The following is a 22100-nucleotide window of genomic DNA, read 5'->3' on the forward strand; positions in this document are numbered from 1 at the left end:
GACCAGTGGGTGGGACAGTGGGACAGACGGGTGATTTGTCTCCCCCTGTGCAGAAAGGTCGCTGCTGTTCTGTGACCTGGGATGCGGGCCGTTCATTCTGGGTAAGGAGCTGATGGCTAGTGCCTGAGGAGCATGGGGTGGGGGTCAGGTAAGATGTGAGCACTCAGGTCTGGAGCGCAAGAGAGGTGGTCTAGGGTAAGATGGCTGCCTGGGAGTTAGTCACAGCTGGGAGAAGAACAGAGTGAAGGACGGAACCTTTGGAACCATTGCAGAGGGTGGGGAGGGAAGAAGGGGTCATGCAGGAGACCAGGAGGGCATCCTGGGAGGTGGAAGTCCCCCCAGGAGCACAGGCCCCTCCGATGGCAGGGTGTGGAGAGGAGGACTGGAGTTTCAGGGAGTCAGATGAGAATCGCAGTTTGGACCCTCGGAGTTGGCAGCAGGAGGCAGTGGGTGGTCTCAGCAGGTGTACAACCAACTGGAACAAGAGAAGCACCTCCATAGTGCAGAGGGGCCCAAGGGACCTGCCCTGGGGACATCTGAGCAGAAAAAGAAGGGCTCCCAGGTAAGGAAGCCAAGAAGGCACCAAAAAGCTGCCTCTGGGGTGGGACACCTGGAGCCGGAATACTCACTGTGTTATGACTGCCTCCCAATTTGCCTGTCTGTCAAATGAGGACATGAGGTGTGGTCCACAATAGTGGCAGCCAGCAGGTGCACAGAGGAGGGATGCATGAGGAAGTTTACTCTGCTGTCGCCAATGACTAGGGTGGAGATTGGGGTAGAGAAGTTTCCAGGATAGTCCTTGTGGAACTCAGAACAGCTATGCCCCTCACAGACAGCAGGATCAGCAAGAATGAGGTCAAGGAGAAGGGTTCTTGGAGACGTTGAGGACAAAGTAAGGGAAAGGTTTATTCCTCTGAGTGGCAATGTCTGGAGACCAGAATTCCCCCACATTGTACTTGTTCCCTGGAAGTGTGATGGGACTTGCCTGAGCCCCGCTCTGCCACTTGTAGTAGGGGCCAGGGATGTGCGAGTGCCACCTGCAGCTCACAGCACCCATGTTATGAGGGCACCACGGCACCCTGGAATAGCCTAGGCCCCAGATGGCACAGTCTCCCATGCGTCCTGTGAAATCTTCAGTGAGGTTTTAATTCTTTTTATTTTTTCTTACATTGATAACCTTTCCTAATATGTTGTTGGAGTCACTGGAAGAGGTGGTTGATAAGTTGACTGTTTCCACAGATAACCAGACGGGCAAGCACCGAGACAGGAGGAAAGGCTCCCTGGACGTCCGAGCTCTCGCTTCGCGGACAAACGAAGGTGAGTGATTGGCAGGAGGGCACGATGGCACCCTGAGCACTGGCCAGAGGTCTGCGCTGAACCAACCCTGCCTCCTGGCCATTCTGTCCACATGGGACAGGACCTTGGTGTCCTTGTTCCTGCTCCCGGCACTGGCTGCATTCTGCGCATTGCAACATGCAGTCCCCATCTGCTGTCCATTCAAATAATGAGGCTGTTTTTCTAGTTGATGAGTTGTCATTCTCCAAGCTGCTGTATGCTGGGGCATTCCCTGGATGCTTCCAGTGGGCCCCGGTTTGGGCAGCAGCTAGACTGTGGATGCCATCACTGATTTTCTGAGCTGTGATGGCATGTGTCAGGTGACTGCCGGTGTAGCAGGGGCCGTGCATCGGCAGTTCCTAACCGCATTGGGGGCTGCAGTTCACCGTGGAAATGTACCTTCTGGGGAGAGGTGAGCCTTCTGGGGGTGAAGGAAGACTCTTAATAGGCACCCACGCTTTAACCCCTGAAGTCCTGAGCTTCCAATTCTATGTGTATTTCAAAAACATGTTTTTTTCCAGAGTCACCATATGTGGCATATTTATTAACTGATTTAACACATTATAAACGTTATATATAAGACAATAAATATGGCTATGTTCCTTGTCTTTCAGATTTGTTTATTTTATTGGGAAGAAACAAAGATCTTTCATCCGCTGGTTCACTGCTTAAGTGCCCACCACATCCAGAGCTGAGCCGATCTGCACCCAGGAGCCAGGAGTTTCCTCTGGGTCTCCCACGTGGATGTAGTGTTCCAAGACTTTGAACCATCCTCCACTGCCCTCCCAGGCCACAAGCAAGGATATGGATTGAAAGTGGAGCAGCTGGGAACGAACCAGCTCCCTTATAGAATGCCAGCACTTACAGTCATAGGATTAACCAATTAAGCCATCGTGCCAGCCCCCAACATGGTTACATTCAAACTGAAATATGTTAAAGATTATCTACATGCATGAGCTGAATGACCTAGTGTATTTAAAGTAATCAGAATTGCTTATGGGACTGGCATTGTGGCATATTGGGTCAAGCCGCCACCTGCAATGCCTGCATTTTCTATGGGTGCAGATTTGAGTGCCAGCTGCTCCACTTCCAATCTAGCTTCCTGCTAAGGCACCCAGGAAAGCAGCAAAAGGTGACCCAAGTGCTTGGGCTCCTGTACCCACGTGGGAGATCCAGATGGAGTCCCAGGCTCCCAGCTTCAGCCTGGCCCAGCCCCGGGCTTTGTGGCCATTTGTGGAATGAATGAGCTAATGGAAGGTCTTTCTTTTCCTCCAACTTTGCTTTGCAAAGAAATAACTTTTAAACAAACAACAACAACAAAAACCCATTATGTATCATTATGGAGTGTGGTGACACACACTGTTGCTAGCTATGTTCATGTTTTTTGGTCAGGAGACAAATAGGTAAGGATACAGAGCTGGTGGCTGCTGGTTGAGAAGTGAAAGCTTTCCAAGGCACCATCTGCTAAGGTCATACAGTGCAGTCAGTTGCCAGACGTGTGACTTGATGCCATGCCTAAATGGTGCAGGTGACAGCCTGTGGCAGGACAGTGCTGGATGGAGCCAGGCCGGGGTAGGGGAGCAGGATGCTGTGAGTGGAAGAGTGTGGGCTGTGGGTCAGTGACCTTGGTCCAAGTCCTGGCTGGTCAGCTCTCTGCAGCCTGGGGGTGGCTCTGTGAGATGGGGTAGCTGTACCTTCCACAGGGCATCCCATGAAGGGTCCTGATAGAGGGGGTTCACTTAGCGTGGGCAGCCATCACCACCTGCCCCGTGGCTGTGGGTGCTGTAGTTCTGCAGCCCTGTGCAGTCCTGGCCATGCCGTGTCCCTCAGTCACCACCCCAGTAACTTCCAGTTATTTTTGCGCTCCTTCGTGTATTTCCATGTCTCAGTAAATATTTTCCTTTTTTTTAAACTACTCTTTATCACTACTTTAAAATTGAGTTGTAGAAGTATTCAGTTCAATGACAGTTGTACACACTCAGGAAAGTACTCTTCAAAATAGAAAACACACACACACAGGCCTTACGCCACACAGGGGCTACCCTGCTTTCTGACACCATGAACGAATGCAGCCTCTCGTGCCTCCTAGATTCAGAACAGTGCCATGTACACTTCTGTGTCTAGCTGCGTTCACTGATGTCAGCATCTTTGTTAGGTGGATCAGCCTGTTCCTTTTTGTTGTTCAGTGTAAGATTTCCACGGTTGGTCTATCCATCCCCTTATGGATGGGTTTTTGTGGTGTTCCTGTTTTACAGCTGTCAGGACCAGGCTCCCAGAGGTGTTTTTGCATACGTAGGTTTTTTGTGCGTGTGTTTTGTTTAGGGCAGAGAGATGCCATCTCTTATAGCCAGTTCATTTCCCAAGTGCGTGCAACTACTGGTTCTGGAACAGACCGAAATCAGGAGCCAGGAATTCAGGCTGGGTCTCCTTTGCTGGTGGCAGGACCCCCCAGACAGGCAAGGTACTAGAATCAGGGTTGAGTCAGGGCTCAAAGCCAGTGTTCACTTCCAGGATATCACCACCACCAAGCACTGTTCCTTCATGTGTCTTAGTGGACACCCGTGTTCATCATCTGAGAGTGGCATTGCAGAGCTCAGGGTAGCTGCAGACTGTTCTCTACCTTGGGTTGTACTATATTGCTGGGTACCACCACTCTCTGAAAATGCCTGCGTTTCAAATGTTAGCCATTCTGGGCACTGGTGTCATGGCATAGTGGGTAAAGCCACCACCTGAGACCCTGCATCGCATGTGAGCACCAGTTCAAGTCCCAGCTGCCCCACTTCCAACTCAGCTTCCTGTTGGTGGTCTGAGAGGAACAGAGGAGGATGGCCCAAGGCCTTGGGCCCCTGGCACTCCCTGGGAGACCCAGATGAGGCTCCTGGCTCCTGGCTTCAACCAGGGTCAGCCCTGACCCTTGCAGCCATCTCGAGAATGAACCAGAACATGAAAGATTCTCTTTCCATTTCTCCCTGTAACACCGACTTGCAGATAAATACTTTTTTAAGTGTTGGCTGTTAGTGTTCCGTATGACTGGTGAGGTTGAGCGCCATGTCCCATGCAGACTGGCCACTGGGAGGCCCTCTTTGTGAAGTGCTCTCCAAATCTTTCTTGCCCATTTTTATAATTAGGTGACTTTTCTGTTGATTTGTAGGAAATCTGTTGAGAGGCAGAGACAGACAGACAGACAGTGGGAAAGGCTGAACGCATTAGTTCACTCTCATGCTTGCTTGGGGTTCGTTAACCCCAGTTAGAGCAGAAGGCAGAAGCCAGAAATTCATTGCAGGTCATATTCGTTTGTAGCAGAGGATCTGATTACTGGAACCAGCACTTGGGCACGACCTTCAGGACCTAACCCAGCCAGCTACCCAACCCAGTGCTCCACTGTGGAATGGGGCAGCTTCACCACAGGGCCAAATGTTTGCCCTGCAATTTCTTAGGTAGTCTAGATAAGGATTGTGTATAAATGGAGTTGAAGATGTTTATTTTGGGTACCAAAAATTTAAATACATGTTTTTTTTTCATAATATAGATTTTCCATGAAATTTCTGGAAAATCCTCATATACATATATGTTTTAATATCCTTATGCTAAAATTTTAAATTCCATGCTCCAGGAACTTTTTGAAGTAACCCTGTATGTATCACAGATATATTTTCTTTAGCCAGTAGTTTATTGCTTGCTATCTTGATTGTGTCTTCTGATGAAGATGTCATGGATTTTTTTTTTTAACATTAATTTATTTGGGGCTTGGCATAGCAGCCTAGTAGCTAAAGTCCTCGCCTTGCACGCCCAGGATCCCATATGGGTGCCGGTTCTAATGTCAGCGGCCCCACTTCCCATGCAGCTCCCTGCTTGTGGCCTGGGAAAGCAGTAGAGGACGGCCCAAAGCCTTGGGACCCTGCACCCATGTGGGAGACTCAGAAGAGGCTCCTGGCTTTGGGTCAGCGCAGTCCAACCACTGTAATCACTTGGGGAGTGAATCATTGTATGGAAGATCTTCCTCTCTGTCTCTCCTCCTCTCTAACTTTACAATAAAAATGAAATAAATCTTTTTTAAAAAAAAAAAAAAAAAAAAACATTTATTTGGAAGGCATCTTCCATCTGCTTTACTCCCCACATAGCCACGATGACCAAGGATAGGCCAGACTGAAGTCAGGAGGCCTGCATGCCAGTGCAGAGGCCTTGAACTTGAGCAGCTCTCCGTGGCTTTTCCAGGTGCATCAGCAGGGAGCAGGATCAGAAGCGGAACAGCTGGGACATACCCAGTGCTCAGATGCAATGCCATTGTCACCGGCAGCAGCCGGACCCATTACACTGCCCCGGGGGTCATTAATGAAGTCCATTCTATCAGTGTTCTATATTTCGGCCGTTGCTTTTTGCATCTCATATAAGAAGTCTTTGTCAGTGTTAACATTGAGGCATAGCAAGGAGAGCCTCCACCTGCAACGCCAGCTCCCCACGTGGAGACCCGATGGCGTTTCTGGCTCTTGAGTTCAGCCTGGCTCAACCCTGTCCACTGTGGCCATCTGGCAAGTGAACTAGTGGATAGAAAATCTGTCTGTCTCTCTTGCTCTGTACCTCTTTCAAATATATAATTCCTTTCTTAAGATTTATTTATTTTTATTGGGAAGTCAGATACACAGAGAGGAGAGACAGAGAGGAAGATCTTCTGATTACTGATTCACTCCCCAAGTGGCCACAACTGCCGGAGCTGTGCTGATCCGAACTCAGGAGCCAGGAGCTTCCTCTGGATCTGCCACACAGGTGCAGGGCCCCAAGGCCTTGGACCAACCTCCACTGCTTTCCCAGGCCACAAGCAGGGAGCTGGATGGGAAGGGGCAACCAGGACATGCACCAGCACCCATGTGGGATCCTGGCATGTGCAGGGCAAGTACTTTAGCCACTAGGCTACTGCACCAGGCCCATAAATAATTCTGGAAACAACAAGACAGCAACTTTTTTTTATCCAAAATTCATGAAGATATTAACAATGACTTTTTTCTAGAAGTTTTTTTGTGTTATCTTTTCACTTTAGGTATCTGATCCACTTTGAATTAATTTTTTGAATCTAGTGAAGTTAGGGACCAGGATGAGCACGCATACACCCCCTCCACCCCACCGTACCTTCCCGCCATGGAAATTCAACTGGTCACTTACCACACTGAAAACGTCTTTGGCCGTAGTACTGTTACTGTAAATCAGGAGATGGGGTATGTGATGTTTCTGGACTCGGTTCTGTCTTGTTTCTCTGTGTTGGCCCAGTATCACAGCAGATGCTTCAAGGACCTGGCTTTGTGGCCGTGAACAGCTGCTCTTCCACCTGCTTCTCGGCTCCGCCAGGTCCTTCCCATTTCCATCCAGCGCTCGGGATCAGCCTGTGGGACACACACACACTTCCTCCTCGTCCCTGTTTCTCGCCTGGGGACTTTTTCAGAGTCTTGAGTCTGTAGATCCGTTGGGGAAATGTCGTCTCCATCAATTCAGGTCTGATTTCTCTTGGCAATGCTTTGCATTTCATCACAGAACTCTTGGGAATGTCTCGTTAGATCCACTCTGGGTGACTGGTGGACCTGGTGCAGGTGCACAGGTGTTTTTCTTTCAAGTTTCCAATCGTTATTACAGGGAATATAGTTGATCCTTGGGTATTGACCTGATTTATACACAGTAGCTTTGATGAACTCACTGCTTAGAGTAGTATGTGTAGAAATTGGACTTTCAGCATAACTAGCTCTTTTTCGTACATTATTTTATAGTGTTGAATTTTTTTTTTGTACAATTCACTTATTGTCAAAACTGCGCGTGTCATTTACATGAAGTTTTAAAATGCATATACATTGTGGAATGGCTAAATAGAGCAAATTTGCAAATATATTACACCACAACTTTATCATTCCGGTAGTGTTGAGAATACCTAGTCTACTGTCATTAAGTTAATGTAAGTTTTCCACATACATTGTTGTTAACTGTAGTCACTGTGTTATGCAATAGACCTCTATTGTTTGATCTTTATAAACATAGGCCACCTTCATTGAATTTTAAAAGGAGAACAAGTGCTTTCATGATAGCAGGTGGTGGTGGCTTTTATTCTGATTCAGTGACCTGCTTGGGTAAAATGGAAAGTTGGCAACCATATGCTGGCCACCAAAATTAGATTTAGGTTTTGTTGGTCCTGGAGACCCATTGAGTTGGACCCCACCCCTCCAAGGGCCTCTTTGGTGAAGTGGACAGGTCTTTGTGAGGACAGCCACAGGCCCTGGGAGGGCCTTGGTGAAGCGGCCTTGGACCTGGAGGTACAGAGGCTCCCAGGGACCCTGTGCTCCCATCTGTGCATCCTCTGGGCTGCCCACCCGAAGGAACCCACTGTGACCGGAACAGCAGGTGGTCAGCAAACCTGGGAGCCTGCAGGCTGCTGCCTGCCCAGGCGCAGATGCAGCATGCCGTGGAAAGCCCTAGGGGGTACGCCTTGAAGCAGCTACAAACTCAGGCGTTCAGCTAACAGTGAGTTGGATCCCTATGTCTGTCCTTCAGGAAACAAAGGGCTCGTGTGGCATTGTCCTGTCTCCCCTGGAGAGTGACAGCCAGATGGCCTTATTGTTGGAGACACAGGAGGAGACTAGCTGTTTGCCCTTGGTTTGCTAAGTTCTTTCCTGTTTTCTCTGTGGCCTCTGACATCAGGTGTTCAGACCCTGGGGTGTGTGTACATGCTGGTGCTGAGGGGAGCAGAGACAGTTGTGCCAGAACCCCCGGCCCGCGGGGTGCGAGCCCTGCCCCTCCCCAACCTGTGCATCCCTTTCTCCGCAGTGTCCAGCCAGCGACGCCACTCCTCCATGGCCCGCATCCATTCCATGACGATCGAGGCGCCCATCACCAAGGTGAAGCGGCTTGTGGTTGGTCTCCCGGGAGCAGGCAGACCCCTGTCTCCCCCAGGGAGATGGAACGGGGACCCACGGCACCACCAGGATTTGTCCTCGTGTGGCCCTGCCTCCTCCGAGAGGACCCGAGACACGAACCCCAGATCTAGGCTGGAGCGAGCACAGCGGGCGCAGTTCAGCGCTAGGTGCTGCCCCTCAGGGTTTTCAAGGTTAAACTCAAGCGACTTCTGTCCACAACGTAGGTGATCAATATCATCAATGCAGCGCAGGAAAGCAGCCCCGTGCCTGTGACAGAAGCCTTGGACCGTGTGTTGGAAATCCTGAGAACCACTGAACTGTATTCTCCCCAGTTTGGCGTTAAGGATGACGACCCCCATGCCAATGACCTTGTTGGGGGCTTAATGTCTGTAAGTATGTTAGGCGGCTTCTGGCCAGCTCTTGTCTGTATTCCCACAGAGCTTCTGTGTAAATGGGGCCCTTTGGAGACTGGCAGGACCCCATCAAGCCTGAACTCCTGTGCCCTGGGCTCAGCTGCCCGCCACCTGCCACCTCTCCCAGAGGGACCTCAGCTTGGACCAAGGAAGTGGAGTGTATTCTAGCTAGGCTGTGGAGTCAGGTCCTTCACCCCCATCCCCCACCACAGTGTTGCTTAGAGCTTCGGTGAGTTATTTAACTATATATAATTTTTTAGAAAAATGTAAGTTGTATTAAAGAGTTCAAAAACAAGGCGAATAAAAGAAACCCAGTAAATATCACACACACTACGCTGGTGGTAGGCTCATTTACCTCCAAGGCATGCCACAGCAGTGTGGGTGCTTCCATAGGAAGGGATCCTTAGGGATGGCTTACTAGGAGGGGGCCTTGCAGTAGACTCTTCAGGGGGCCTGGGTGTCCCCCAAACCCCTCTGGGAGAGTGTGCATGAGGGAGCACCCCCCTCGGGGAGCACGGGTCACTTGGTCACCTGTTGTCTTGGCCAGGAATAAAATTCACCTGCCGACTCCTGCCCTCTGAAATCATGTGGTTTCATACAAATAAGGTTTGAGGCAGGCATCTAAAAGGCAGCGTGGATTCCAGCTGTGGTGACACCTGCCTGCGTCAGAATGACGAGGGCTCAGGAATCAGAGGAGAGGCTGTGGCCAACAGGGGCTGGCTGAAGACCAGGCATGGCCTGCTGCTCTGGGAGCTGTGGGGTCAGCTGAGAGAATAAGGCTCCTTTAAGGTCCTTCCAGAAAGGAGCCCATGTGTGCAGAGAGCAAGAAAGGTGTCTTAATGGGGCCGTGTCCCCAAGAAGCCTGCATGGTCCTGGGGCAAGCGGGAATGTGGGAGAGGACAGAGGTGGCTGGCGCTGTGACAGGGCGGAGCACAGAACGGCCCTGACTGGCCTCCTCTCCTTGGTTTCATCAGGATGGTTTGCGGAGGCTGTCGGGGAATGAATACGTCCTTTCATCCAAAAGTAAGTTTCGTTTTCAGCTTTCTTAGTTCAATCCTGCAGTAGGACTTACATGAAGAAAAATCATTTTTGCAGATGAAGGTTTTCAGATGCGTTTTTCTCATCAGCAACAAGTTGCATGCTCCTAAAAGCTGGGAGACACAGCAAACAGGCCCCCCACGCCAAACTGTCTTCCCTCTGAAGCCGTTAACCTCATTCTCCCCATCACAGGCCTCTCCCAGGTTTCCAGCAGCATGATCGCTCCCACCACCCTGCACGACATCCCCCCGCGGATAGCTCGGGCCATGGAAGATGAGGAAACCTGGGACTTCAACATTTTTGAACTGGAGGCTGCCACCCAGAACAGGTGTGTCCCTGGGCAGCTCGGCGCATGCGGGAGAGGCCACTCATGGGTCATGAGTCACACTCATGCACAAGAGCTGGTCCCTGGTCAGGGTGGCAGGTGGCCCTGAGACCCATGGCAGGCAGCATGTTCATTAGAAGCAGTGGGGTTGTGTGTGTGCGTATGAAATAAAACATGAATTTCTGCTGTGTTGCCGCTTTGGTAATAGGCAGGCCGACTGTTAGCCTCCTCTGCTGCAGCCACAGGGTGCCTTCACCTTCACTGTGCTGGGAAGGAAGCGCTCACAAAGGTTGTCTGTCCCTGGCACCCAGGCCAGGGGTGTCCGCAGACTCAACATCTGCCAGCCATGCCTTCAGGGCTTTTAGGAGGGGCCTGCTGCTGGATTGCAGCTCATCCCAGGCTGGGGACTGTCTCCAGGCTAGGCCCTGCTCATGCTTGCCTGTCACCATCCCCGGGAGGCCCAGGTGAGTGGTGGAACACCCTCATGGCAGGTGCATCTTTGAGCACCTGCTCTGCATGTTACTGATACTGTAGCCATGAGAGTTGGACTGAGGCAGGTTAGCTCAAGGCCCCGACCACTGGGGCCACCGCCTCCACAGAGCCACGAGGTGCAGGCCTTCAGAGGCTCCAGGTGCCTTCTTGAGGGCGAACTCAGTTCAGTCGAAACTGGTCACTTCCTCAGGGTAATCCCCTCACACTGTGTCAGCCACTTCCAGATTGCCAAGACAACTCCATGATGTGTGCTAAAGTCTGGCACGTCTAGAGGAATGGAAAAAGTTGAGCCTGGGAAAATCATGATGGCAGGTGTCTGAGGGTTCCCGTAGCAAGCGGAAAACCCCAGAGGGGTCTGAGGGCAGCAGCTTTGGGCAGCAGCTGTGGAGCTGGCCTTGCCCAGGGTGGACTAGCCTCACAGCGAGGCCAGCATGGCCCTCTGTATGCTTGCTGAAGGCTGGCTGACACTTGCCTGTTGCACCTGAACATATTTAGAGCTCAAAATAGGTGGCCTGCTTCATTCTAACACTGTGGTGGTTTTGCTCTACAGGCCTTTGATTTACCTTGGTCTCAAAACTTTTGCTCGCTTTGGAATCTGTGAATTCTTAAACTGCTCAGAGTCAACGCTGAGATCATGGCTACAGATCATTGAAGCCAATTACCACTCCTCCAACCCCTACCACAACTCGACGCATTCCGCCGACGTGCTGCACGCCACCGCCTACTTCCTCTCCAAGGAGCGTGTCAAGGTAGGCCAGCCCCGGGCCTCCTGGCTGAGCGAGCAGAGCAGGAGGGGTGGCCAGTGTGGCTTCTCAGGAGCGTTCCCCACAGACCCCTAGACTGGCACAGGCAGGGCAGAGCCCCCAAGAGTGAGAGGGGAGTGGACAGACTCCTTGGCGGCAGCACAGCCACGTCACTGCTGCAGAGCAGTGGGGCAAACCTGAGGCCAAGTTCATCATCTTTATCCCCGCCCTGCTCCCACCTGGTGCAGTCAGCCAACCCCACACTCAAAGCAGAAACCTGACCCCGCTACTCCCCACTCCCCAGGCTGGCCATACATGTAGGCCAAACTAGAACTTACTAACGGTGAAATAAAGAATATCACAAATACCAAACATGATCAGATATCCTAAGACTGATTCATTTTAACCAAGCAAATAGAAAATAGAAACAGGTGTGAAACATGTCAGAGGAAAACACTGAGCATATCGATGCTGAACTGGGTTTCTCTTGGTTAAAAAAAAAAAAGTTTAGGGCCTGGCATAGTAGCCTAGTGGCTAAAGTCTTCCCTTACACATGCCAGGATCCCATATGGGCTCCACTTCCCTTCCGGCTCCCTGCCTGTGGGACCCTGCACCCGCATGGAATAAGCTGCTGGCTTCTGATCGAATCAACTCTGGTCACTGCAACCATTTGGGGAGTGAACCAGTGGATGGAAGATCTTTCTGTCTCTCCTTCTCTCTATAAATCTGCTTTTCCAATAAAAATAAATATATCTTTTTAAAAAAAGAAAACCAACAGAGGACATTAGCACAAAAATAATTTCTAAGTTGTCAATTCATTTCTTCAGTGAATTGACAGGCGAGCTCTTTTACCTTTCAAAGGGGAGTTTTTTGCTGTCGCGCAGTCCTTCTCAGAGCCTTAGAAAAATGGGAAACTTGTAGATCAGACTCGCTGAGCTCTGATGTCAGCTCGATGTACCAAAAGGGGGAGAAAACTAGATCGGTCCCAGATGGTGCCGGTGATGCACAGTTAAAAATCCTATTTTTCACATAGATCTAAATCAGTCTCTGAAACAGTTTTTTGGCAACAGGGGTGAAGAAGGGGCCAGCCAGGGAGGTGACTCCTGTAAGGTGGGGACACCTGTTCTAGGCCCTGAGGATCAGATAGTTCTCCCAGTAGACGTATGTCCACACAGAGCTCCCTCCAAGTGGTGATGGGAGAGAAGAGACAGAGAGAAAGATCTTCCATCTGCTGCTTCACTCCCCAAAGGGCCACAACAGCTGGAGCTGAACCAATCTGCAGCTAGGAGTCAGGAACTTCTGGGTCTCCCACGTGGATGCAGGGTCCCAAGGCTCTGGGTCACTTCTGCTTTCCCAGGTCACAGGCAGGGAGCTGGGTGGGAAGTGGAGCAGCCAGGGCACGAACTGGTGCCCATATGGGATCCCAGTGCCCTCAGGCAAAGGATTAGCCAACTGAACCGTCGCGCCAACCCCACTCTCCCCCCATTTTGAAAAGACCTCTTGTTTTCAGAAAACTTTAGATCCGATCGATGAGGTGGCTGCCCTCATTGCTGCCACAATTCACGATGTGGACCACCCTGGGAGGACCAACTCCTTCCTGTGCAACGCCGGGAGCGAGCTGGCCGTCCTGTACAATGACATCGCCGTGCTGGAGAGCCACCACTCGGCCTTGGCCTTCCAGCTGACCATGGGAGATGACAAGTGCAACATCTTTAAAAACATGGAGAGGTGAGAGCAGCACCTCTGCCTTCCCGTGCACTGCCACTCGGCTCCTCCAGGCCGTGGGGGCCTGTGCTAGGTGCCCGGCGTGTGCAGCCAGCACCCCACTACCACTGAGAGCACTTTCGCTCATCCCTTCAACACCCCCACTCCTGAGCAGTCCCTCCCTGTCCCTGCTGCAACACCCCCAACCCTAGGCCACCGCAGAGCCACCTTTGGTCTGCAGACCCGCCGGTTCTGCGAATGGAATCACACACGACCCACGGTCTCCTGTGACTGTCCTCTTTCTTAGCACAGCACTTCCAAGAGTCTGTCCCTCTGTGTTGACATCTCTGGAAAGCAAAACGGGGTGTTCCCGAGGCCCTGAGAGGCTGCCATCCCCTGCTCCCTGTGCCCAGTGCCCAGTGCCCAGCACACGTCTCAGCCCAAGCCCTCACATGCTAGGGTGTGCAGTCTGCCATCCTGTCAGAGTATCACGTGGTTGGCAGCCGCTCACCTGATCTCATGGCTGAGCCCTTCAAGGCCTTAGGTGTCCGAGGTCTTCTGCCCCCCACATGCCCGTGGGTCTCCCACGATGCCGGGTATGCATGCGTTCCGGGATTTTGGAGATGAAGTAGGCTTTGTTCACCATGACAGAACACATGAGATCCTGCCACTCCGGTGGTCCACAGGGACAAGATCTGGTGATTCAGCCAGGGGCTGCCTGCAGGCCTCACGTCTTCCTCCTTAGTCCCCGTTGAGTTAATTCCCTGGATTGCCTCTTCAAAAATGAGCCCTAGATCTGTTCAACTGAAAACCAGGAGATAGTGCCCAATGGTACTGTGATTTTTCTGAGGCAGCAGGGTCCTCTGGGTGGGGTACATCCTTAGTGAAGATACAACGCTGAGGTCATGACAAGAAGGGCCTTTGTTCCTCCTATGCTGTCCTGTGATAATTTGTTCTAGAAACACTATGCCTCGTGCTAGACTGACAGCAAGATAAACACAGTAGCTATAGCACAGTTCCAGGCAGGTGGTTTAGATGCTAGCCCATCCTTCCAACTCCCCAGGGCATTAGCCACAGCGGACATGGGTCCTGGTGACAGGTGGGCTCGGGTACCTGCCGGGTCTGGATCCGTGACCCGCAGCCGCCTCTCATCTGTCGTCTGATGCAGGAATGATTACCGGACACTACGCCAGGGAATTGTCGACATGGTGCTGGCCACAGAGATGACGAAGCACTTCGAGCACGTCAACAAATTTGTCAACAGCATCAACAAGCCCTTGGCAGCCCTGGAAGAAGCTGGGGTAAGGGGGCCTGTCTGGAACGCTTAGAAGCTTGAGTTGTGGAGACGGAAGTCTTAGAACATCCCAGGCCGTGGAGGGGGACCCTGCACAGCTTGCAGAATTTAGCTTCCATTAGAAAGAAAAAAGGTTAGGACATCCAAACAGAGATGAGGACTGCGGCAAAGGTCAGATGACAGGTAAAACTGGGTTTAGACGGGGGCGGGGAGAGGGGGACAGCCTGGGCTCTTTCTCACACACGTCCCCTCCCCTCTTCTTGGACACTCCAGGGCCAGCTGGAGCCCTTCAGGACTCTGGCAGCCACTGCCACTAGGTACATTGCGTTGTTACCCACCCAGGCGAGCCCTGGTATTTAGGTCCCAAGGACAACAGCATTGCTGCCCTTTGGGGCTGCATCGGCAGCGTAGTGGTCAGGATAACATAACCTGTGGCCAGGCAGGAGGCCCGGCTGAGGAGGCTGAGCCAGGTCCCCTGCTGTTTCTGCTGTGTGGCTTCCTTGCTTGTGCCCCAGGGCAGCAGGCATGCACCCCAAGGCACTTACCGACTGGGAGCAGCGCCCTAGAGGTTGTGCTCCTTTGTGAACGCTCTTCCTGTGAGCCCATCAGCTTCTGCATTTATTAAAGTAGGAACTGAAAAGATTAAACAGGGGGAGAGAAGACCAGCAGCAGCACAGGAGGTGGATACAGCCATCCCAGGGCTGCCCGCTGCTCTCCCTGGACCTCTGCTTTTACCTTTGTAAAAGGAAAGGCCAGAGGTTCAAGTCCCGGCTGATCCACTTCCCATCCAGCTCCCTGCCTGTGGCCTGGGAAAGCAGCAGAAGACGGCCCAAAGCCTTGGGACCCTGTGCCCACGTGGGAGACTAGAAGAGGCTCACCTCCAGCCATGGTAGCCAATGGATGGAAGATCTTTCTGTCTCCTCCTCTCTGTAACTCTGCCTTTCCAGTAAAAATAAATAAATCTTTAAAAAGAAAAGGAGAGGGCTCGGCAGCGTGGCCTAGTGGCTAAGGTCCTCGCCTTGATCCCATATGGCCGCTGGTTCTAATCCCGGCAGCTCCACTTCCTCTGTGTCTCTCCTCCTCTCAGTATATCTGACTTTGTAATAAAAATAAAAATAAATCTTTAAAAAAAAAAAAAAGGAGAGTCCAGATGCCAGCACTGAGGGATAGTGGGTTAAGCCCATAGCGGATGCTGGTTCATTCCCCAGCTCCTCCACTTCCTACCCAGCTTCCTGCTAACACACCAAAGGCACCGGAAGGAGGCCCACGTGGGATGCCCTGGCCATGTGGCCATTTGCGATGTGAAGCAGCAGATGGCAGAGTTTCCGCTCTGTAACTCAGCCCTAAAGGGAAGGGAGGGCAGGCCAGCTCACTGAGGGGTGTTGGACACACTCTTCTGTGCAATCGCCAACATGAAGATCCTGGAACCAGGGCAGAAACAGAGTGTCCAGCACCAGAAACTGACTCTGACTGTTTTGAACTCCACTGGGTGTTTTAGGAGACTGAGAAAGACCATGAGGCTATCAACGCCATGCTCAGAACTCCAGAGAACCGAATCCTAATCAAACGGATGCTGATCAAGTGTGCCGACGTGTCCAACCCCTGCCGGCCGCTGGACTACTGCATCGAGTGGGCCGCACGCATTTCAGAAGAGTACTTTGCTCAGGTAAGAGATTGCTTCTTAACCTTCCCAGAGAGACGCAGTGGGAACAGGCAGTGGGCATGGTGGGTAAGACGCTGCTTCAAACACTAGTGTCCAGTCTCAGGGTGCCTGGATCCATGCCCGGTTGCCTGCCCGTGTGCACCCTGGCAGGCAGCAGGGGACGGCTGCACCGGTCGGGCCCCTGCCGCCATGTGGGAAACCCTAGTTGGGTTTTGAGCTCCTGACTTCAGGCTGGCCCAGGGTCAGTTATAGCAGACATTTGGACAGTTAAGAAGAGGGTGAGAACTCTTTCTGTGTTAACCTGTCTCTCCCTGCTTCAAATAAAATGTCTTTAAAAATTAATACAACTAGGAAACAGAGTTCTTAAGAAACCTTTGACCCTGGAGAACATTATGTTGCATATTTACTGGCAATGAGTTGTATTACCTGTTCCTCTGAGAATTGGGTTGATTGGACTTGAATCCTTGCAGGTATTCCTCCTGGGGATAGAATCCTGGGTTGACATTTCCCTCCTGAAAACATTTTAAGGGGTATCCTGTCCTCCATGTTCTCTTTGATAGAGCAAAGACTTGTCTTGTAACACTACCAAAACATTAGAAAACACAGAGAAAGGCTATGGTGCCCCCGGTTAAGCTGCCACTTGGGGTGCCTGCATCCCATACCGTGGGACCTGATCAGAGACCCGGCAGTGCTGCTTCTCATCCAGCTTCCTGCTGCTGAGCTCCTGAGCGGCTGGTGGGCCCCTGCCAGCAGCATGACCGCTCAGAGAGCCCAGGCTCCTGCTTTGGCATGGCTTAGCCCTGGCTGTTGCAGGCTATTTGGTCAATGACCCAACAGATGGAAAACTCAATTAAATAAACATTTTTTATTGAACTACAAAATATAATTGGTAGGATTTCTGCAGGTTTGATGGAGATCATGTGTACACAATTCAAGAAGTTCAGTGAATCATAACCCTTGGCAAGCATGCCATGGTCAACTAACTACAAGCCAAACAGGAAAAAAAAAAAAAAAAAACCCACTTCACATTGCATGTTGCTTATAAGAAAATAATGGATTTTTCCTTTTCTGATGTCCTGCCAGAAACTATGAAAGCTGAGGGACATTGGAATAACTTTTTTTTAATAAAAGGATTTCTTTTTCAGATTTATTGATGTATTTATTTGAAAAGCAGACCTTCACCTAGAGAGATCTTGCATCTACCAGCTCATTCCTCATATAGCCACAACAGAGCTGGACTGGTCCAAAGTCAAGAGCTTGGAGCTTCTTCTGGGTCTCTCATATGGGTTGCAGGGTCCCAAGGTCTGGGGCCATCCTCCGCTGCTTTCTCAGGCATATCTGCAGAGATCTAGATCAGAAGTGGAGCAGCCACGACTCAAACCAGCACCCGTATGGGATGCTGGCATCACAGATGGAGGCTTGGCCCACTAGGCCAAAGCACTGGCCCCAGGCATAGCACCTCTAAAGTGTGGTAACGAGAAAACTCCCAGAATTCTCTGTACAGCAAAAACAGCCTCTAGGAGCCGAGCCAAGGCCGGGATGGTGATGCAGAAGGTTAGGCCCCGCCTGGGACACTGGCTTCCTAGGCAAGCACTGGTTTGAGTCCTGGCTGCCTGACTTCCCATTCAGTTCTCTGTTGATCTACCTTAGAAAAGCCGGGAAAGATGGCCTGCGTGCCTGGGCTCCTGCCAGCCACAGGGCTGACCCAGAGAGAGCCCTAGGCTCCTGGCTTCCAGCCGGCCCAGTGCTGGCTGTTGCAGCCATGTGAAAGTGTACCAGTGAATGGAAGATCTCCCTCCTTCCAACTCTGCCTTCCAAATAAACGATAAACAAATCTTAAAAACGAGGCAAAAGTGAATACACCTCTCAGATAAGGAAAAAAGAATTCTTGACCAGCAAACCTAGAATGACTAAGGGAAGAGTACTTTTTTGTTTTTAGTTGCCACATATCAGTGGGTACGGTGTGGGCTCTCCTCCGTGTTTTCATATGTAACAGTGGGATCGGGATAATGGCGGGACCCGCCACCTTAGACATGGGTGAGCTCTGAGTTGGGAATATTCAAAGTCCACCTGCCCCCATCTGTTTGGAAGTACTATCAGCCACAGCATGTACAGTTCTTCCTCCCCCTCCCATGGCGGCACACCAGGCCCAGCAATCAGCACCCTCACCCAGGCCCCCGCCGGCACGCCCTGGCTGGGCTCCGGTCACCACTCACCTCCGTGCCTGTGAAACCAGAGGTCAGCATCCACGTTGCAGCGAGAACACATGGCGCTCACCTCTCACCTCGCTGCAAACGAGAGGAAACGTGCTTTTGAGGCAGAATAATATTCCACTCTGTGTACATACCACATTCTTCTGTTGCTGGACGTCTCAGCTGATTTCCACACCCTGGCTATCACGAATGGCACCTCTGTGTAAATATGAGTGTGGGCACTTCTTCCACAGGCTGCCCCGACTCCTCCCGCGGGGGCGTGCCGGCGGCCGGGGTAGATGTGGATGAAGTTTTCTGAGGAGCCGCCCTTCTGCTTTCCTAACGGCTGCACTCACGTCCCCATGGACAGCGCCTTCTGCACTCCCCTACCGGCACTGCTTCTGACCTTGGGGACCATAGCCCTTCTGACTGGGCTCAAGCTACCTCAGTGTAGGTTTTTTTGTGTTGTTGTTTGTTCTTTAATTAAAGATTTATTTTATTTGTATTGGAAAGGCAGATATACAGAAAGGAGGAGAGACTTAAAGGAAGATCTTCTGTGCGATGGTTCACCCCCAAGCGTCCGCAATGGCTGGAGCTGAGCTAATCCAAAGCCAGGAGCCTCTTCCAGGTCTCCCACTTGGGTACAGTGTCCCAAGGCTTTGGGCTGTCCTCGACTGCTTTCTCAGGTCACAAGCAGGGAGCTGGATGGGAAGCAGGGCCTCCAGGATTAGGACCGGCGCCCATATGGGATCCCTGCACGTTCAAGGCGAGGACTTTAGCTGCTAGGCCATGCCGCCTGGCCCACTTTTAAATCAGAGTTTTTGGGGGTGTTTGGTTATTGGGTTATTCATACATCCTGGAAGTTAACTCCTTGTCAAATGAATAATGTAGATATATTTTCCTCCATGGGTGAATTAACAAGAAAAATTAGGAAATATTTGTTGTTAAATAATAGCAAAACATAACAAATTGTGGGATGCAACCAAAATGATTAGAAGGAGATTTATAACTTATTAGAAAGGAATATGAAATTAATGACTTTGATTTTGCCTTAAAAAAAAAAAACTAGGGCCTGGCGGCGTGGCCTAGCGGCTTAAATCCTCGCCTTGAACGCACCGGGATCCCATATGGGTGCCGGTTCTAATCCCGGCAGCTCCACTTCCCATCCAGCTCCCTGCTTGTGGCCTGGGAAGGCAGCAGAGGACGGCCCAATGCATTGGGACCCCGCACCCGCATGGGAGACCCGGAACAGGTTCCAGGTTCCCGGCTTCGGATCGGTGCACACCAGCCGTTGCGGCTCACTTGGGGAGTGAATCATCGGATGGAAGATCTTCCTCTCTGTCTCTGTTCCTCTCTGTATATCTGACTGTAATAAAAAAAACTAGAAGATGGATCAGCATCGTGGGAAGGCACAGTGGGTTAAGCAGTTGCTTGTGACACCAGCATTCCATGTCAGAGCACTGGTTCAAGTCCCGGCTGCTCCAGTTGCAGCCCAGCTCCCTGCAGAAAGCAGCAGCAGGCATAGCCCAAGCACCCAGGCTCCTGCCACCCACCTGGGCTGCCCAGATGGACTTCCAGGCTCCTGGTGTCCGCCTGGCCCAGCTCCTACACCCACAAATAGCCCTCTGTCTGTCACTCCGCCTTGCCAATGAAGGAATCTCTTCCCAAGGGGAGTGGGTTGGCATTGTGGCACAGCAGATGAGTTGCCTGTGAAACCACCATCCTCTATGGGTCCTGGTTCCTGTCCCAGGTCCGCTTCCCATCCCGCTCCCTGCTGACGGCTGGCAAAGCAGTGGGGACGGCCTGGGTGTTTGGGCTCCTTCCTGCAGCCTGGCTCAGCCCTGGCCATTGCAGCCACCTGGGGAGGGAGGCAGCAGGGGGGAGACGGATCTGACCCTCCCTCTGTAACTGACAGCAAACGGATAAATCTTTCAAAAAAAAATAGAGAAGTAAAACTTTCCTCCAATCATGAGGAGATTCGTTGTTTTTTTTTTCTTTCCTAGAAATTTGGTTTTTATCTTTCACTTGAGGTGTCTAATCCTTTTCTGATTTTTCTTTCTGGTGAGGATGGGGACCAAGATGATTACTCCCTATCCCAACCGGGAAAGAGGTCTTCCGTCCATTGGTTCACTCCCCCTCACGTGGCCACAGCTGCCAGGCCTGGGCCAGGCCAAAGCCAGGAGCCCGGTGCCAGGAACCCATCTGCTCATAGCTTGCTCACTGGGGTGCTCACCTCAGAATGGGAGCAGAGCAGCCAGGCCTGCTCTGGAGGGTGGCTGTGTCTCCCGGCGTGGTGGCCCCTGTGTGGGCCGGGGTTGCTGGGGCTGCACCGGGAGGTCCTGCAGCCCCCTGGCGATGGGCAGGCTCCCCGGGGCCGCTCCCACCGAGGACTCTGCTTTGCAGACGGATGAAGAGAAGCGGCTGGGCTTGCCCGTGGTGATGCCGGTGTTCGACCGGAATACCTGCAGCATCCCCAAGTCCCAGATCTCCTTCATCGACTACTTCATCACCGACATGTTCGACGCCTGGGACGGTAAGGAGCCACACTGTTTTGCCAGGTCTGGATCGGGGTGGGGTGGGGGGTGTGCTGGGCCCTTCCCAAGGGCCCCGGGGCTGGCTGGGCTGGGTGCCTTTCTGCCTCCTCCGCCCCAGGCACTGGCGTGTTTGCAGCCAAGGGACTGGCTTGGAGTGCACACCGTGGGAGGAAGGCCAGAGTTCAATTTGCAGTACTGAGGACACCCCCCACCCCCAGACTTGTGCAGCCCCACAGGGCGGCCGGCCTCCCTCCCTCTAGCCAAAACAGGTCTTACAATGTGCGTCAGACCACAGAGCCCTCCTTACCCTTCAACCCCGAGGTCATGAGAGAAGAGGGTCCCTGCTGTTCTCTGCACGCTGGGCACCTGCAGAATCCTGCTGTGAGCAGTCACAGGGCTGTGGGAGTGCAGGAGAGCCACTTCAGTGCGCACAGGGCGGCCAGGGGGCAGGGTACCTCAACTCCCCAGGGGTGACCAGCCTGGAGGTGCTGGGGAAATGGCTGGGAAGCGGGCTGCCGTGCTGCTCAGTAGTCACGGTGGTGGGCTCGGTGGGCAAGGCAGAGGAGGGCTGGGGAGGCCCTGGCACGCCCCTCTGCAGACCCTGTCCCGCGTGTGGGCGAGGCTGGAGCAGCCGACCCACCCCCACGTTTCTCCACAGCCTTTGTCGACCTCCCGGGTCTCATGCAGCACCTGGACAACAACTTCAAGTACTGGAAAGGACTGGACGAGATGAAGCTGCTGAGTCTGCGGCCTCCCCGGGAGAGTGAGCAGGGGCTCCCTGAGGACGAGCCAGGGGCCGGGACAGGCCTGGGCCCCTGAGCCCGCGGCCCTCCCCTCGCTGCGAGCTCCTGAGGGCAGCCCGAGGAACCCCCGCAGCCACTGCCTGTCACTCGAGCCTCCAACCGGCCTGGTGAGGCGCAGCTCCGGAGCCCCAGGGCCGCGGGCTCGTGCGGCTGCCCCCTCGCACTCGCAGGGCCCAGAGCACACGCTGGAACACTACTGAAAAGTGACTTCTCTGAGAGCTGAGTAGCAGGTGTAAAATAAGAGGAAATTGTTGAAGCTGATTATTACTCCCAATTATTATCAAAATGTTTTATTTATTTTATTAGGAGTTCAATATTTTCTATGAATTTAAAAAATCCTTCAATGCCAAAGCCCGCGCCTAATGCCATGACCAAATCTGTGTGACTTGTATCCATTAAATATGCATTATACTTGGTGTACACTTATTTTCATAATGCAAACTTAAGACATTATGGCACATTTTTATTGCACTATGGAAACGTGTGTACGTTCAACTGCTTTTGATCGCTGTTGGATGGGTCGCCCGGGGAGCCAGGACGGCCTCCCAGAGGGGAAGATGCGGGCTCCGGCGCCCCCTGGTGCTCTGTGAGCGTCACAGCGACTCCACGCGCAAAACGGCACCCCTCGGAATGCCAAGTGAGGAGTTACCCCTTTGTTCCTAAAATTTTATATA

The 22100-nt window shown here is 52.2% G+C and overlaps 1 protein-coding gene across 2 annotated transcripts in view; it reads left to right on the forward strand.

Moving 5' to 3' along the window:
* Positions 1-21451, forward strand: part of PDE8A (phosphodiesterase 8A) — a 134861-nt gene extending 113410 nt beyond the window's left edge. The window contains exons 12-22 of one of the 2 annotated variants that reach the window (XM_058665518.1): positions 1240-1317; positions 8137-8207; positions 8450-8614; positions 9613-9661; positions 9869-10004; positions 11044-11242; positions 12732-12964; positions 14109-14241; positions 15733-15900; positions 20493-20622; positions 21282-21451. In XM_058665518.1, the coding sequence (XP_058521501.1) occupies positions 1240-1317; positions 8137-8207; positions 8450-8614; positions 9613-9661; positions 9869-10004; positions 11044-11242; positions 12732-12964; positions 14109-14241; positions 15733-15900; positions 20493-20622; positions 21282-21442 (1523 nt within the window). In that variant the 3' untranslated portion in view covers positions 21443-21451. The remainder of the gene's footprint in view (positions 1-1239; positions 1318-8136; positions 8208-8449; positions 8615-9612; positions 9662-9868; positions 10005-11043; positions 11243-12731; positions 12965-14108; positions 14242-15732; positions 15901-20492; positions 20623-21281) is intronic. The other variant, XM_058665519.1, reaches the window with a different exon arrangement.
* Positions 21452-22100: the final 649 nt, after the last annotated feature.

The sequence above is a fragment of the Ochotona princeps genome, chromosome 6, assembly GCF_030435755.1.
Source record: "Ochotona princeps isolate mOchPri1 chromosome 6, mOchPri1.hap1, whole genome shotgun sequence".
Lineage (NCBI taxonomy): Eukaryota > Metazoa > Chordata > Mammalia > Lagomorpha > Ochotonidae > Ochotona > Ochotona princeps.